The sequence below is a fragment of the Schistocerca nitens genome, chromosome 4 (assembly GCF_023898315.1).
Source record: "Schistocerca nitens isolate TAMUIC-IGC-003100 chromosome 4, iqSchNite1.1, whole genome shotgun sequence".
Classification (NCBI taxonomy): Eukaryota; Metazoa; Arthropoda; class Insecta; order Orthoptera; family Acrididae; genus Schistocerca; species Schistocerca nitens.
The window spans coordinates 777,038,583-777,057,002 of record NC_064617.1 but is presented as its reverse complement, the minus strand read 5'-3'; the positions used below and the strand labels follow the sequence as shown (position 1 = coordinate 777,057,002).

The 18,420-nt window shown below is 43.1% G+C and overlaps 1 protein-coding gene across 4 annotated transcripts in view; it reads left to right on the top strand.

Moving 5' to 3' along the window:
- Positions 1–18,420, top strand: part of LOC126253131 (translation factor GUF1 homolog, mitochondrial) — a 159,577-nt gene that overhangs the window by 77,323 nt on the left and 63,834 nt on the right. For 3 of the 4 annotated variants that reach the window (XM_049954265.1, XM_049954266.1, XM_049954264.1), the window contains exon 6: positions 10,964–11,101. The exons of the other annotated variant lie outside the window; for it this stretch is intronic. In XM_049954265.1, coding sequence (XP_049810222.1) covers positions 10,964–11,101 — 138 coding nt within the window. The remainder of the gene's footprint in view (positions 1–10,963; positions 11,102–18,420) is intronic. 4 annotated transcript variants of the gene reach the window in all.

Sequence of the window (18,420 nt, the reverse complement as noted above, 5' to 3'; positions counted from 1 at the left end):
GCTGTTGTGTTGTTGTTCGTGGGCCTCTTTGCGGGTCCCGCCTCACTTTCCGTCATTTCAACCCCGCGACCATCGTGGTCGCAGTTACAACATTTTGGAGGCAAGGTAAATGGTGGTCATTGTTGGTATGGAGGCGAAGTTGGTGTGTGTGCTGGAGCAACAGCAGCAGCTCATGCAGCAGCAGCAGCTCCAGTTAGACATCTAGACATCTTACAAAAGTCGCTGCAGTTGCTGACGGACAAAGTCGATGCCCAGGATGCATTACCGCAACAGCTTCAGAGTCCTCAGTTGTCCGATGCTTTCCCGCGTCCATCATCGTTTCCACCCTTTAATGATGCTAAAGAGAACTAGGAAACCTACTTACACCAGCTGAAACAACATTTCACGGCTTTTCAAGTCACTGACAACTCCTTGCAGTGGTCATTGTGTTTGTCTTGGGCCTCTCCGGACACATTCTTTCTTCGCTGCAAGTTGGCACCGTTGTCCGATCCTGTGGCTCTCTCTTTCCAGGAGATGTGCCTTTTGCTGACAAACTATTATTCCCAGCGCTACCATGTGGTCGCCTCTAGGCTGGAGTACCACCAATACCATAAACAGCCTGGTCAATCGTATCATTCCTGGGTCACGGACTTGCAGGGTCTCAGCCGTCGATGTGATTTTATGTGCACCAATCAGCAGTGTAAGGCTTCGTATGCAGACTCCCTGATCTGGGATGTGGTGGTTCAACTGGCTCCCAATCCTGAGGTCCATACTGCGATGTTGAAACTCAACAACCCCTCCTTGGAAAAGATTCTCCACATTGCCCACTCCTTTGAAATTGCTCAAGCGGCTAATGAGCATCTTACGGCGCGACTGCAGGTGTCAGCGATTGCGGCGTCATGGCAGGTTCTATCCTCACGACGTCGATGTGGCCCGGCCAACAGAGGCCAGCATCGTCGGAACTCCTCTTTGTACGACGTCTCTATGGCATCGGCGCCTTCGGTCACCCCTCATCGCCGGTTGCACGGCCCACTTCCATCTTGTCCACAGTGCTTTACTGCCCATTCGTGGACTGTTTGTCCCCAGCATTGGAAAACATGCACGCTGTGTAACAAGGAGGGCCACATCCGATCGGTTTGTCGTAGTCTCTCGACTCGATCCAGTCATGCCCCTCCTGGGCCTCAAGATACCGTCCATGCTCTGCAGTCGGTCGTCCCACAGGATCAGTGCGGAAGCATTCCTCTTGCTCCGCATTTTCACAGAGGGTGTCAGTTTTCAGGTTGACACTGGGACCACCGTCTCCCTGATTAATATGGCGACATATACCCGGCTAGGCTCTCCTGCGTTGTTGCCTCCCTCTCGCCGTTTGGTCGCCTACGGAGACGGTTCCATTCAACTTCGTGGGCAGTTCGTCGTCCAGGCGACGTACAAGCATGTTCCCCGGCTCCTTACCCTCTTTCTTGTCGACCATCCGTCGGCTTTGAATATTTTTGGCCTGGATGTGTTTCAACTGTTTGGCTTTTCAATTTCCGACGAAGTTAAGGTCATTTCCACGGCTGTTCCCTTTCAGGACTTGGATGATCTGTGCTCTGCTTTTGCGTCGTTGTTTGCACCGGATCTCGGATGTGCTTCCGGCTTTCAGGCACACATCACCCTACGGCCGGATGCACAGCCTTGCTTTTTCCGGGCCCGGCCCCTTCCAGTGGCCTTATGGCCAGTGGTCAAGCAGAAACTTGATCGGCTCCAGGTCGCTGGCGTGCTGGAGCCTGTAACTTACAGTGCATGGGCGACACCACTGATGGTCATACAGAAACCCAATGGGTCCCTTCGGCTGTGTGGGGACTTTGGTGCTACAGTCAATGCCCAGTCCCTCATTGACACTTATCCCATTCCCTGACAGGAAGACCTTCTTGCCAAGCTTGCCGGGGGAGAGTATTTTTCCAAGATCGACCTGGCTGAGGCGTACCACCAGTTGCCCTTGGATGCCGAATCCCAGAACATCATGGTTATCAACACACCTTTCAGATTGTATAAATACAAGTGCCTTCCCTTTGGTGTCTCTTCGGCGCCGGCCATTTTCCAGTGATTCCTGGAACAGCTTACACAGCCTATCCCTGCCTGTGCGAATTATGTGGATGACATCTTGGTCACCAGGTGTTCCCACCAGGAACATTTGCAAAGCCTCAGCACCTTATTTCACGCTCTGCAGTCTGCTGGTCTATGCTGTCGGCTGGACAAGTGTTGTTTTTTTCAACCAGAAGTGAAATACTTAGGCCACTTTCTTAGCAAAGATGGCATTCACCCTTCGGGTCGTAATGTCCCAAGGACTTATCTGAACTGCAGGTGTTTTTGGGCAAGGTTACTTATTATTTAAAGTTCTTGCCCCAGGCTGCCTCCGTTGTTCAACCCCTCAGTCACTTGCATCGCAAAGGGGTACCTTTTGTGTAGACTCCTGCCTGTGATCAGGTTTTTCTCCGTTTAAAGGCGATGCTGAAGTCCGCCCCTTGCCTTACTCCCTTCTCTCTGGGCCGCCCCTTGGTTGTGACAGCTGATGCGTCGGCATACGGCATTGGGCCCGTCCTCGCACACCGGGATGCCAATGGCTCCGAACAGCCCATTGCTTATGCCTCAAAGACGTTGACCCCAGCACAATGGAACTACTCCCAGACTGAAAAGGAGGCCCTGGCGATCGTGTTTGCCATCCAAACATTTCACACCTATCTCTTTGGGGCAAAGTTCACCCTCCTGACAGACCATAAACCCTTGGTTACACTTTTTGGACCCCACTCTCACCTTCCAGAGCGGACGGCTCAACGTCTCCAGCGCTGGGCATTGTTTTTACATAATTACGCTTACACCAGCCGGTATAAGCCCACTGCCCACCATGCTAATGCGGACGCTTTGTCACGGCTCCCAGCAGGCCCCGATCCTGCCTTTGACCAACAGGAGGTCCTCTGCTTTCACATTGATTCCGCCCGCTAGGATGCGCTGGACGGTCTGCGTCTTATGGCTGCTCACATTGCTGCGGCTACCCGCTGTGACCCTGTCTTGCGGCAGGTTCTCAACTACATGGTCCATGGATGGCCATCTTACGTTACTCGTCAGATGCAGTCTGATTTCAGCCCCTGGCACCACCTGTCCCACAGGCTCTCCGTGGTCGATGATGTCCTCCTGTTGGCCAAGGAGTCAGATGCCCACCGGGTGGTCATCCCTCCAGAACTGCGGCTTCGGGTGCTCAGTTTGTTACACCATGGGCACTGGGGTATGTCCCGTATGAAAGTTTTGGCTCGCCAGCATGTGTATTGGCCCAGCATCGATGGCAATATTGAGCGCCTGGTCCATGGGTGCACTGTCTGTGTGCGTCACCAGGCAAGCCCCCCTCAGTCGTTTGCATCTGGCTTGTGCCTCGCCAACCCTGGGATCACATCCATATCGATTTTGCGGGCCCGTTTTTGGTGTCCATGTGGTTACTCATCGTTGATGCCTACTCCAAATACCCACATGTTGTTCGCATGGCATCCACCACCACGGAGGCTACACTCACAGCCCTGGCCCAGGTTCTCGCCATTGAGGGCCTGCCACACACGTTGGTCTCCGATAATGGTCCCCAATTCACAGCATCCTCCTTCCATGACTTCTGTCAGGCCAACGGTATCAAACATATCCGTAGCCCCCCCTTTCCACCCTTCGTCCAATAGCACGGCGGAGAGGCTTGTTCGCACTTTTAAACACCAGTTGACTAAGGCGGTCGACACATCTCCAACCACGTCGGCCCTCACCCTGTTTTTGAGCACCTATCGCACTTCGCCAATTGACGGATGCAGTCCGCCAGAGCTCCTTCATGGGTGACAGCCGCAGACCCTGCTCCATTTGCTGATGCCATCCTCCTCCCACCCTCACTCCCGGCCCTCGCAGCGGTATGCCCCTGGCACAGCCGTGTGGGCCCGCAGGTACGGGCGCAACGCGGGCTGGACACCCGCCACGATCATCGCACCACATGGGTGGCATGTGATGTCAGTGCAGACACTGAAAGGGTTGGAACGCCGCCCTGCGCGCAAGTTTCAGGGGGGAGGGATCTGGTACTGCGCACCGCGGAATTTGAATCCGTGCCAGGCATCATGGACGTCGAAGACCCCTAGAGGTCTCTGCACCATCACGCCATAAGCTGTGGCGGCGCGCGCCTCCTGGCCGGCTTTTAGTGTGAGGGCGCCACAGTGGATCACATGGTTCCAATGGCCAATAGCGGTGCTCCCACCTGCCTCTCACTCAGCCAGCCAGTCTAATCTCGCGTACGTCTGTTGACACATTGCCTCACATTAGACAGCTTACTTACTTGTTCTGTGTACGATTGGACATGTTTGTTAGGTTTCCTTGTGACTCCGTTGTTCGATCTTGTTGTTGTTCGTTCTGTCCTTCGGTGGTCATGTCCATCCTCTCCTGTAGTGTTGTTGTTCACGGACCTATCTGCGGGTTCCGCCACGCTTTCCATCATTTCAGCCCCGCACTGTCCCGATCGCAGTTACAGCACTCACTGTAATAGTGACACATTGAGTTGCGGACAGGCACAACAAGAAGGTTGTTACCCACTGAGCTTTCAGCTAGTCTTATTAACAAAGGAAAGGAAAGGAAAACACACACACACACACATTCACACACACAGCCTCGCCTGATGCCCACATGACCGCCATCTCCGGCCGCTCTGGATAGACTGTGAGTGTTGCATCGGACAAAAGCAACAATCTGTAGTCAAACAGGGAAGGGAGAGGGGTGACAGGGTACATATGGGTGAGAGAGAAGAGCGCTGTCTGGTGGAGTGTGCAGGGACTAGAAGGTGGTACGATAAAGCTGCCAGGCAAAGTGTAGGAAGGTAGGGCGGCAGCAAAGGGGAGAAGCAGAGAAGGAAAAAGAGTGGTGGGTGCATTGGCACAGAGCAACACACATTGAGGGTGAGGGGACATGAATTGGGAGTTTGTGATAGGACAGAGGGCGCAGAAACTTGTGTGGAGGGTATGAGGCGTACCACAGGGGAGTGTTATGGGACCATTGCTTTTCACAATATATATAAATGACCTAGTATATAGTGTCGGAAGTTCCATGTGGCTTTTCGTGGATGATGCTGCAGTATACAGAGAAGTTGCAGCATTAGAAAATTGCAGCGAAATGCAGGAAGATCTGCAGCGGATAGGCACTTGGTGCAGGGAGTGGCAACTGACCCTTAACATAGACAAATGTAATGTATTGCGAATACATAGAAAGAAGGATCCTTTATTGTATGATTATATAATAGCAGAACAAACACTGGTAGCAGTTACTTCTGTAAAAAATCTGGGAGTATGCGTACGGAATGATTTGAAGTAAAATGATCACATGAAAATAATTGTTGGTAAGGTGGGTGCCAGGTTGAGATTCATTGGGAGAGTCCTTAGAAAATGTAGTCCATCAACAAAGGCGGTGGCTTACAAAACACTCATTCGGCCTATACTTGAGTATTGCTCATCAGTGTGGGATCCGTACCAGGTCTGGTTGACAGAAGAGATAGATAAGATCCAAAGAAGAGCGGCGTGTTTCGTCACAGGGTTATTTGGTAAGCGTGATAGGGTTACGGAGATGTTTAGCAAACTCAAGTGGCAGACTCTGCAAGAGAGGCGCTCTGCATTGCGGTGTAGCTTGCTGTCCAGGTTTCGAGAGGGTGTGTTTGTGGACCAGGTATCAAATATTTTGCTTCCCCCTACTTATACCTCCCGAAGAGATCACAAATGTAAAATTAGAGAGATTCAAGCGCGCACAGAGGCTTTCCAGCAGTCGCACATATCCCAAATGTGCGTGTGTGCGAGTGTATACCTGTCCTTTTTCCCCCTAAGGTAAGTCTTTCCGCTCCTGGGATTGGAATGACTCCTTACCCTCTCGCTTAAAACCCACATCCTTTCGTCTTTCCCTCTCCTTCCCTCTTTCCTGATGAAGCAACTGTTGGTTGCGAAAGCTTGAATTTTGTGTGTATGTTTATGGTTGTTTGTGTGTCTATCAACCTGCCAGCACTTTCTTCTTCACTGTGAGTCCTGATCATGAAGATGTCATTAATGAATCTGTACCAAACTTTGGGTTGGCAGGCCTGGGTAACCAAGAAGGCTTCCTCTAAGCGACTCATAAATAGGTTGGCATACGAGGGGGCCATCCTGGTACCCATGGCTGTTCCCTTTAATTGTTGGTATGTCTGGCCTTCAAAAGTGAAGAAGTTGTGGGTCAGGATGAAGCTGGCTAAGGTAATGAGGAAAGAGGTTTTAGGTAGGGTGGCAGGTGATTGGCATGAAAGGAAGTGCTCCATTGCAGTGAGGCCCTGGATGTGCAGGATATTTGTGTATAGGGAAGTGGCATCAATGGTTACAAGGATGGTTTCCGGGGGTAACAGACTGGGTAAGGATTCCAGGTGTTCGAGAAAGTTGTTGGTGTCTTTGATGATGGATGGGAGACTGCATGCAATGGGTTGAAGGTGTTGATCTACGTAGGCAGAGATACGTTCTGTGGGGGCTTGGTAACCAGCTACAACGGGGCGGCCGGGATGTTTGGGTTTGTGAATTTTAGGAAGTAGGTAGAAGGTAGGAGTGCGAGGTGTCAGTGGGGTCAGGAGGTTGATGGAGTCAGGTGAAAGGTTTTGTAGGGGGCCTAAGGTTCTGAGGATTCCTTGAAGCTCTGCCTGGAGATCAGGAATGGGATTACCTTGGCAAACTGTGTATGTAGTGTTGTCTGAAAAACAAAGATGATGTAACTTACCAAACAAAGGCGTTGGTATGTTGATAGACATACTAACAAACACACACACAAACTTCAAGCTTTCGCAACCCATGGTTGCTTCATCAGGAAAGAGGGAAGGAGAGGGAAAGACAAAAGGATGTGGGTTTTAAGGGAGAGGGTAAGGAGTCATTCCAATCCCGGGAGCAGAAAGACTTACCTTAGGGGGAAAAAGGGACAGGTATACACTCGCACACACACACACACACATATCCATCCGCACATATACAGACACAAGCAGACATATGTTGCCGCCGCTCATACCGCACCTGTCATTCAACAACATCTTTGACTCTGTACTTCCGCCTCGACTGACATCTCTTCCCAAACCTTTACATATGTCTGCTTGTGTCTGTATATGTGCGGATGGATGTGTGTGTGTGTGTGTGTGTGTGTGTGTGTGTGTGTGTGTGTGTGTGTGTGTATATATATATATATATATAATACCTGTCCCTTTTTCCCCCTAAGGTAAGTCTTTCCGCTCCCGGGATTGGAATGACTCCTTACCCTCTCCCTTAAAACCCACATCCTTTCGTCTTTCCCTCTCCTTCTCTCTTTCCATATTCTTGAACTTTAAGTCACATGTGAAATTAATTACTCTTTTTGAAATAAAACACTTTTTTAAATGAAACATTAATTGTAAGTATGAGTTATTGTCAAAATTTTGTATAATGAATGATGTTAGCCCAAAGCAGTTGGAAAAAGTAATCATTGTAAGGCAGCAGTTGTGACCCATGTGTGAGCTGTTGAAAGTGAAAATTGTTAATAACTGTGGAAATTATGTAACATGGATGTCAAAATTTATTCAGAAGCATGAGTCCTATTCCATCTCATGTATATAACTGACAAAAGGAAAATTCAAGACTTTTGCTCCAAATAAAGACGGAAGGATTATCCCAATCAATAATCATCATTAGCATCGATCTTTGCAAGTTAAGTATACAAGAAATCGTGTCACATTACCTGCTTCATAACTTTTAACATATTGTAGTAATCTCATTTATTTACTTGAAAAACTGCAATTTTTAATTAAAATTTTTTGTGGCAATTTCTTATATATATTTAAACCAGGAGCATTACACCAGTTAGGGGCCCATGAAGGTTATGACACTCATGACATTCAGAGACAGTGTTCAAACTGCCTTGTGATGTATATTGTTTTAAATATGCTGCCGTCCGCCCCTGGTAGCTGAGTGGTCAGCGTGACAGAATGTCAATCCTAATGGCCCGGGTTCGATTCCCGGATGGGTCGGAGATTTTCTCCGCTCAGGGACTGGGTGTTGTGTTGTCCTAATCATCATCATTTCATCCCCACCGACGCGCAAGTCGCAGACTTGCACCCGGCGAACGGTCTACCCGACGGGGGGCCCTAGTCACACGACATTATTATTATTATATTCTGCCGAAAAAGCATCTGTTTACAATAATGCACAACTAGCATCTGCTTGGTAATTATTGTCTAACACAACCTGGTATTATTCGTAACTATCTGATTAGGTTACCAGGTGTGTGTGTGTGTGTGTGTGTGTGTGTGTGTGTGTGTGTGTGTGTTTTTTTTTTTTTTTTTTTTTTTTTTTTTTTTTATGAAACACTAATTTTGAATTGAAAAGTAAGAACATTTTATTCAAAGAACTGACCATTGCTTTCTATACATTTTGACCACCTTTCTGGCAATTTGTGGACACCACGCCAATAGAAATGTTCATCTTTTGAAGCAAACCAATCAGACACCCAATTTTCGACTTCTTCGTAGGAATTGAAGTGTTCCTCAGCCAATGCGTGTCCCGTTGATGAAAACAAATGGTAGTCAGAAAGGGCCAAGCCTGGTGAATACAGCGGGTGGGGTAGCAGCTCCCAGCCAAGTGTTTTGATTGTATCCTGAACCAGTTCTGTTTGTGTGCAGGTGCATTGTCGTGTAAAAAAATTACTTTGCCATGTCTTCTGGCCCATTCTGGTCTTTTTTCGATTAATGCGTACTTCAAATTGATCATTTGGTGTCTGTAGCGATTAGTATTCACAGTTTCACTGGCTTTTAGAAGCTCATGATACACCACACCTTTCTGATCCCACCAAACACAGAGCATTGTCTTCTTGCTAGATCAATCTGGTTTTGCAGTCGATGTTGATGGTTGTCCCAGATTAACCCATGGTTTTTCCCATTTAGTATTCTTAAAATAAACCCATTTTTCATCACCAGTAACAATTCGATGCAAAATTGATTTTCTTTCATGTCTTTGAAGCAAAATTTGACAAATGGTTTTTTGGTTTTCCATCTTTCATTCAATTCATGTGTCACCCATTTTCCACACTTTGGGATCTTTCCCATAGCTTTCAAACGGTCAGAAATTGTTTGTTGTGCAAAATTTAGCATTGCTGCCATTTGCTTCTGACTCAAAGTATCATATTCATCCAATATTGCTTGCAATTCGGCGTCTTCGAACTTTTTTGGTGGTCTTCCACATTTTTCATTTCTTACATCAAAATCATTAGTTCTGAACCGTTGAAACCATCTTTTGCATGTTGCTTCTGATAGAGCTTGATCACCATATGCCTCGACAAGCATTCGATGCGACTCTGCAGCACGTATTTTCAAAGAAAACAAAAAATTAATGCTTTCCGCAAATCATCACGTTCTGGTACAAAATTCGACATTGTTAACACGATTAAAACATATGATGTTGTTTGTTCCATGAATTGATGTATACTAAATATCTTTGACAGATGTCATACCAACCAAACAAAAAAAATTAAGACTCGTTCACATTAGATGTTCCCTATCGACACATTTGTACCTTAACGCTCATTTCATACCAATACACCTGGTATGTCTTCTGCCTAACACACTTACCATATCTTTCTCTGTGAAGAACTACCAAAAATGTTGTAGCAGTCAAGCAACAGTCATGATTTCAGCATGACAAGGTCCCACCACGATTTTTCATTGATGTCAGAGAATATCTTGTCCCCAGTTGTTGGACTGGGAGAGGTGGACCAGTACCATGGTCACTACATTCTCCTGGCCTCATTCCTATATAGTTGTTTTAGTGAGGAAAATGAAGCATTTGATTTACAAGATACCAATAGTTACGCAAGATGAGCTGGTTGCTCTTTTGGTTGAGGCTGCAGACATTATTTGTAAAACATCTGGTTGCTTCGAGTGCTTTAGACAATCATTAGCTTGCAGATGCCAATTGTACATCCATGTAAATGGATGACATTTTCAGCAACACCACTAAAACAATATTCACCACAGGGCAGTCTGAAAACTGTCTCTAATCATCCTCCATGAACCCCTAATGGGGAACCTGAGTACTTGTAGTACTTTGGTCACATAGAAAAGAGTTTCATTTTATCTCTTCTAAACACAAAAATTTTGAATACATAGTTTTTTTATACCCTGTATATCTTGTGTAGGGATCACGAAATAGAAGAGAGATTATCATGCCTAATGAAGCATACAGACAGTCTCTTTGCCCCCTCACTCAAAACAAGATTCGAATAGCACATAAAACCACTAATGCCGATACAAATTACCATCTGACATGCACTGTACAGTGGTTTCTGGAACGTGTGTAGATGCAGATGTAAATTGATTGCTTAACTGTGCCCAGTTGCTAAGAACTTCTTCCAGAATATTGCTCTTAGCTACACTGTTATCATTTTGTGTTGATTGCTTCAGTGTATGTAGAAATGTAAAACATTAAGTTTATTGTTCACAGTTTATACCTACTGTAATTATATACAAAATGCCAAAATATAATTTATTCAAAGACAGATTGATGATGTGCAAGTATTGACACTGACACAATTCATTAATTGAAGTATCTTGAATTAGTTATTAGACCAAAACACATATATAGGTCATCATTCATCCACAAACAAGATCAGCAAGCATTTAACAAAACAAGTAGCAAATTTCACTGAATAGAGAAAGAAAGCTGAGGATATTCTAGTGACCAGGCACTTTATTTATGAGGAAGGAGCAAAAGAAAAAAAATGAAACATTTAATTGCTGATACTTGGGCTGCTCTTGTACATCTCATATTCTTTTTTTTTTTTTTTTGTGTATGTATTCACCAGTACAATAATTGCAGTTAAATTTCTGCTAATTATATATAGTTTTTGCTGTTTTACTTGTTTAGAATAACAAAAAAAAAATCTTTTTAACCCTTCATTCTAAAGGACTGTTTCATTGCAGCCAAAATAATTGGAGAAAAGAACATTAAACATTATGGAGGAGAAGAGATATTATTTTCAAATCCCTCTCACTTTCCACCTACATCAATCATAGCTGAGTTACAAGAACCAACAGTCATGGGGACAATTATAACTCCAGGTATATTTTATGTAATACTTACGATCCCAGTGATAATTCTGCTGATCACAAGAAAAACCTGGGCAAATGTCATTTTTATAAAATTGTTTCCATTAACATTATTAGGCTGTACAGTTAAGCCTAGATACATTTTCTTTCGAATAGCCCGTATTCTTGTTTCCTGCATGGGATATCTTACGATACTATGTGTTTCTAATTTGTTTGTAATCCCCTCAAACTTTGCAATTTGTATCCTTAGTAATAATCTGGATGTTTGTGTTCTTTTTGTAGTTATTTAAGCACATTTTTGAATCTATAAGTGAGTTTTACATTGTAAAGCCAATGATGTGCTTGACATGTGCTGCAGTGCACTGCATGATTTTGACTTTCATTTTTCAAGTATGTTTATTTATATTGTGCATCTGCATAGTTCACTAATGCCCTATGTCAGTGGTCATATTCATTTAAATGTTAAGTGAAGGGGTTGAAGGGGAACAGTGACAAAACATTTCGCATGGGCCCAAAGCATCATTACAGAGCTCTTGTGCTTTGATGAAGAAGAGAATATGGCTATTCCTTTAGTTCCATAAAGCCTAATTAAGAAGATTGACACTGTTGAGAAAGCCTCCTACGATGAACAGTGAGCAGTGAATGGCTGTTTGGTTCACCTACATTTCACTTAAACAAAGCTCTCTGTGTGCAGTATTGGATGACTTTGCCTATTCCATTGAATGCATAATAGCAATTATTGATCAATGGTTCAAGTCATAGCCCTTGGTCATTATTGGCTTAACCTTCTGGATGCTGAATCAGTGGTTGAAAATTATTGAATCTGCCAACAGCTGTCCATTGTGTTTCACATGGTAATACTTTCTCACTATTTCACTGAGTTAAGCGTTACAGCACTTTCATCACGCTCAGTGCACCAGCTGCCTCCTCTTCCCAACATATGTTTGTATGATATGTACGACTGTACTATAGTGACAATATAGTCAAAGATAGTGTTAAATTAATTAGAGTAATTGAATCAAAAGGAAGACTCATTTCAGGAAACTATATAATTGCAAGGAGGCACAACAGCTGGCCATTACTTATCTTCAGCAAACAAACATTTTTGTTTCTCCTCAGTTCTCGTAACATGTGGGTCTGCCATATCCTGGGGCTTCAATAACCTGTCGCTCATTTCTAGTCTTTCCAAACTTATCTCTCATTCCTCCCTTAGGGATGAAGTAATAGGTCTAAAAGCTAGAATTACGAGGGTTGTTTTTTAAGTAAGGGCCATTTTTATTTTTAAAAAAAGATACAAATACTTTTGTAAAAAAACTTTTATTTTCTGATTCTTCACACTTTTACCTATTTTTCTACATAGTTGCCTTGTTTATTTAAGCACTTGTCATATCGTACAACTAAGTTTTTGATTCCCTCTTCAAAGAATTCGGCCGCCTGCTCCGACAGCCAAGAGTTCACGGCCGCTTTCACTTCATCGTCGTCATTGAAGCGCTGCCCGCTAAGATGGTGTTTCAGGTGCCGGAAAAGGTGAAAATCGCTAGGAGCAAGGTCGGGGCTGTATGGTGCATGGTCCAAAACTTCCCAGCCAAAAGAATCAATCAAATCCTGAGTCTTTTGAGAGGTGTGAGGCCTAGCGTTATCGTGCAGGAGCAAAACTCCTTTTGTCAGCATGCAGCGCCTTTTGTTTTGAATTGCTCTGCGGAGCTTCTTTAGAGTTGCACAGTAGGCATCTGAGTTGATTGTCATTCCTCGTGGCATAAAGTCCACTAGCAAAACACCGCGCCGGTCCCAGAACACAGTTGCCATAATCTTGCGCTTTGACAGCGTCTGTTTGGTTTTGACCTTGACAGGTGAGGTTGTGTGTCGCCATTCCATCGATTGTCGCTTTCTTTCGGGAGTGATATGGGATACCCATGTTTCATCTCCAGTGACAATTTGACTCAACATGTCATCCCCTTCTTCCTCGTAACGAATCAAAAAGCCCAGTGAAGTGGGTACCCACCGAGAACACAGTTTCTTAAATTTTAGGTTTTCAGACACAATTTTGTACAAAACCAATCTTCAAACTTGTGGAAATTCTAAAGAAAGAGTGGAAATTGTGAATCTTCTGTCCTCACGAATCTTTGTTTCGACTGCAGCCACCAAATCATCAGTGATCACAGAGGGCCGGCCTGAGCGTTCTTTGTCATGGACGTTTTGATGGCCATTTTTAAACTCTCTAACCCATTGATGCACTTTACCTTCACTCATTGCATTCAAGCCATAAACTTCTGTTAACTGACGATGAATTTCTGCAGCTGATAGGCTTCTCGCGGTCAAAAAACGTATCACTGACCATATCTCACACGCGGCGGGCGATTCAATAATCATAAACATTATAAAGTAAAACAGCGATGCGTACACATCAGCTACAGATCTGCAACTTGCATCAGTGTGAACGGGAAGGATGCTGGCAAGTGGCGCTGTGGCTTGTTGCGGCGTTCGCGCGAACGGCCCTTACTTAAAAAACGACCCTCGTAGTATTTCCACTCTTAAAAGTGTATTCGGAATACTGGAATTTTATCTACTGCAAACTTAAGTACTGGGCATTAATTAGAGCAGATATGTTGACAGACATGTAAGCAGTCCTCGCTTGCTGTCCATGGATGTAATGAGTAGAATACCTCCATTACAGCGTAAACCACACTGTCGTAAGACAACCAGTATTAATTAACTTAATAAGGTGCAGAAGCAGTAGAAAATAGGAATAGAAGATAAGCAAATACTGAAACAAAAATTGTTGAGGCAATGAATATAATAAATTCCCACATAAAACAGATTCAGGTAACTCAGAAAGAGACAGAGATCCAAAAAACTTTTCCCCATTTTGGCATACACTAGCATTATTACACTAATCAACATTACACTCTGTGAATGGTTACACAGTGACACTGAAAATGTGTGAATACCAAATTTGACAAATTGTAAGTTTAATGTTTGTCAAATGCTGAATTTGTCTGTATCTTTTCAATGTCAATTTACAAAGTAACACAAAAGCATCCAAAAAGTAAGCTGATCTTTAACCAAATTCACAATTAATGTAATAATAATGTGGAAGAAGAACTGCAGAGCAGTGCTGTATAACACAGAGTTTGGCAGGTGACCATCAGCATGATTTTTTTTTTTATTTACTCATGTCCAGAACATAACATACAATCAGCATAAATAAATCTATCATAGTGTACATAAATGAGTGTAAGAATCCATTAATGTTCAGTTTCATGACTGTCAGTCAGTTGTGGAAACATTAAGAACTATAATAAAATATCTATAAATGTGTATATAAAGTGACCTAAAACAACCTTGTTAAACTAGTTGTAGAGGAAGCAAATACCAGACTGAAAGTCACAGGAAGAATCCTAGGGAAATCACTCACCTGTTGTGGAATTATGTATGGAGCATAGAAACCCGTAACAGAAAACAGTATCACACTAGCTTTTTAACTCTTGATTTTTTTTGTAATAAAAGTACACACATTCAAACACAAAAGCACACGGACGCTAAAACGTACATTGCTGCAACCACAGCGAGAATGAATATTGATTATTAATCATTAAAAGCAGTTACCTGGGCTGCTGAAAGTGAGAAAATAGTTGGGAAGGACGCACAAGGCAAGGAGGGGAGAAAGGGATAGAGTGAGACAAGTCTTTCTACAGAAGATTCTCCCGTAGAAGGAATCTCTGCCTCTAAACTATTGCCCGTAATCTCTCATCCTACATTCAATGCACAGCACACTTCCTTCACTACCTTTCCACAGTTCGTGTTATGTTACCACCGGACTCCATGTTGGTCACTTTGGAAGTGACGTCCTTGTGCGCCTACATCCCATAGCTAAATAACCTTATGGTCATTAGAACCTACGTTTCCCAACATTCTCCTGATTATTTCAGTTTAAAAGGACAAATCTTTAAACAAATCCAAGGCACTGCAATTGGTACTCTCATGGACCCATCCTACGCTTCTGAGCGAGGTGGCGCAGCGGTTAGCACACTGGACTCTGGACTCTGTAATCTTACCCTCCCACACATCACTATTAAATTCACTGTTTGAATATCTTCACTATTTTCAAAAGCTTCAAGAGGTGAAAGATATACAAAATAATAACTTTTTATTTATCTTCATTATCTCATTGTTGTTGTCGATGATGGCTCAAAGTCTTGTCTAGGGGTACATTCCCGCTGCTGAAAATTTTGATTTAATGTTGTGGGTTCAGATTATATCATTATTAAAATAAATATATAAATTTAATAATTAGAGTTAGATTGTACAATTAATATTAAGAATTTTAAGTATACCAGAAATCTCGTAATTTCAAAAGAAGAGTAATTTTAACTGTTAGTACATATCGATTCTCTCTCTCTCTCTTCTTAGCGATCAAAGGCCCTGTAGACCATGTGCTGCATCAAATCAACGATCTGCTTCCACCGCCTTCTATCTCTCGCAGCCTCTCTCCACCCTGCGGAAATTCCTAATGCTGCGATGTCCTTCTCTATGTCATCTTTCCACCTTGTACGAGGTCGGCCCAATGGTCTTGTGGCCTGGAGAATTCCTTCAAATGCTTTCTTGGAGATTCTGTTGTTTTCCATTCTGGCCACATGTCCAGCCCATTGCAGTCTCCTACTTTTTAGTTTCTGGATGATAGTGGGTTGCTTCATTAACTGATAAATTTCATTGTTCTTTCGAATTCTCCATGCGCCATTCTCCAACACAGGTCCCCAGATGTTTCTCATTACTTTTCTTTCAAAAACATTCAGTTTTTCTCTTTCACTCTTTGTAAGCGTCCAGCTTTCTAAACCGTACAGTACTATGGGGCAGATAATAGTGTTGTATATCTTCATCTTTGTGATGATTGACAAAACTTTACTTCTGAGTGGGTTGATTAGTGAGTACAGACATCTTGACCCTGAGGCTATTCTTTCATATATATCCATTGTTATGATATTTTTACTGTTGAAATGTGATCCAAGTTTTTTAAACTGGAGAACTTTTCTGAATTTAGAATGTTGGTCAATTTCAAAGTAAGGATTTGGGTTTATGACTCGACCTATTTCCATATATTTGGTTTTCTCTTGGTTAATCAAAAGCCCTATTTTGCTGGCACTGTGCCTGAGAGATCTGTACATGTCTTTCAGTTCTTCTTCAGTTTAACTCAGCAACATTATATCATCTGCATAAGCCAGGAGTTTTACTTCACTATGTTCGAATCGGAGACCATTGTATAGATGTAAATTACTCTCCCGAACCACTTTCTCTAATGCAAGGTTGAAGAGGTCACATGAAAGAGCTTCTCCCTGTCATAAGCCTTTTTTAATTGGAAAGGTGGGGGATATGGATCCTCTGAACTTCTCTGCTGCCTGGGAGCCATCCATGCACAGTTGTATCATCCTAATGATTTTACTGGGTGTACTAAATTCTTGTAAGGTGTTGTAGAGGCTACTTCTGTGGATGCTGTCGTAGGCTCACTGGAAGTCAATGAAGAGACAGTGGATGTTTTTGTTAAATTCCCAGTATTTCTCAAAGATCTGTCGTATAGTAAACAAATTATCAGTTGTGGAGCGGTTTGTTCGAAATCCAGCCTGGTAATCTTGAATAATGTTTTCCGCATAAGGTTTAAGTTTTTCCAGAATGGTCATTGACAGGATTTTGTATGTTATGTTCAGCAAACTGATTCCTCTGTAATTTCCACATTCCATTCTGTTTCCTTTCTTGGGTATGGGGCAGATTATTGCAGTTTTCCAATCTTCAGGCAGCATTTCAGTTTTCCAGATCATTGTGATAAGGTTATAAATTTCTTTGTGTAGTTTGCTTCCGCCCTCTTTTAACATCTCTGCTGATATCTGGTCCTCACCTGCTGCCTTTTTGTTTTTGAGCTATTGAATGGAATGGATCACTTCCTGTTCTGTGATTCTACATTCATCATTATTAATGCTGTCACTCTCAGACATTGCGTAATTGAAGGTTATGTGCGGATCAGTGGAATTTAACATTTCTGAGAAATACTGTTTCCATCTTTCTAGGATACCTTCCAGCTGCGTTAGCATATTTTGATTTTTATCTTTTATGAATAGGTTTTCACTTTGATAACCTCTCTTACTTTTCTTTGTATACTGAAACAACTTCTTTGAGTTTCCATTCCTGCTTTCCACTTCTATAGATTCTAGGACTCCAGTTAGATATTTCCTTTTCTCTGTTCACAGAACTCTTGCTGTTTCTCTTCTAACTGCATTGAACGTCTCCCTCCTGTCCTCACTCTCCTTATTATGCAGCCATAGAATCCTGGCTTCTTTCCTCCTTTCTACTGCTCTCTGGCACTTTTCATTGAACCATTTCTGTTTCTTCATTTTCTTTTTCTTACCCAGTGTTCTTTCTGCTGCATCTGTTACTACAGTCTTTATTCTTTCCCAAGCCTTCTCGACACTATTTTCCTCCTCAGCTTCTTGCAATGCTGTAAATCAGTTATTTATTTCAGTCACATAGGCTTCTTTAACAGACAGTTCCTTCAGTCGTTCGATGTCTATATTAGGTTTTGGTGTGGCTTTTGGTTGTTGATTCCAAATCATCTTAATTTTCATCTTTCCTACCACTAGGAAATGATCCGGGCCAATTTCAGCTCCTCTATACATTCTGACATCTCTTATAAATGAAGTGAAATGTTGATCTGTCACAACATGGTCAATCTGATTTACTGTTTTGCCATCTGGAGAGCACCATATCGATTGTAATACATTAATTTATTTTTTATACATTTTAGCCTGAAATGTAATAAATCATATACAGAATAATATGAATTCTTTTAATGGAACAACTGAGATAATTTTAACCTATGCAAGGATCGATAGTATACATGGTATCGGTTACCTCTACATTAAAAAAAAAAAAAGAGGGGTGGGGGTGGGGGGGGGGGTAATGTTAGAGGAGGGTGACTCGTTATAATATGCCCCTCACAGAATTTGGAAACAGAGTGTTTACAGTATTTTGTAACAGACTATAAGGCTTGCCAAACAGTTTACAAAATCGTACCCGGGTCATTCCATGTCAATTCAACCAATTTGAGAAAATGTTCCAGCTGATAGTCACAGATTTGGCTGAAATTTAGCACACCAATGCTACCAAGTATGGAACACTCATGTACAAACTTTTAAGTTCTCCTGCCAATTAGTTCTAGAATTATGGCTTGTGAAAGAAGGTGGCATGACCCGAAAATTGCAACCCGCGTCTGGCAATCTATCTTCAGACCCAACTTCAGGTCTTCCACACAGTCCAATGAAATTTTTATAACCCAGTAACACCCA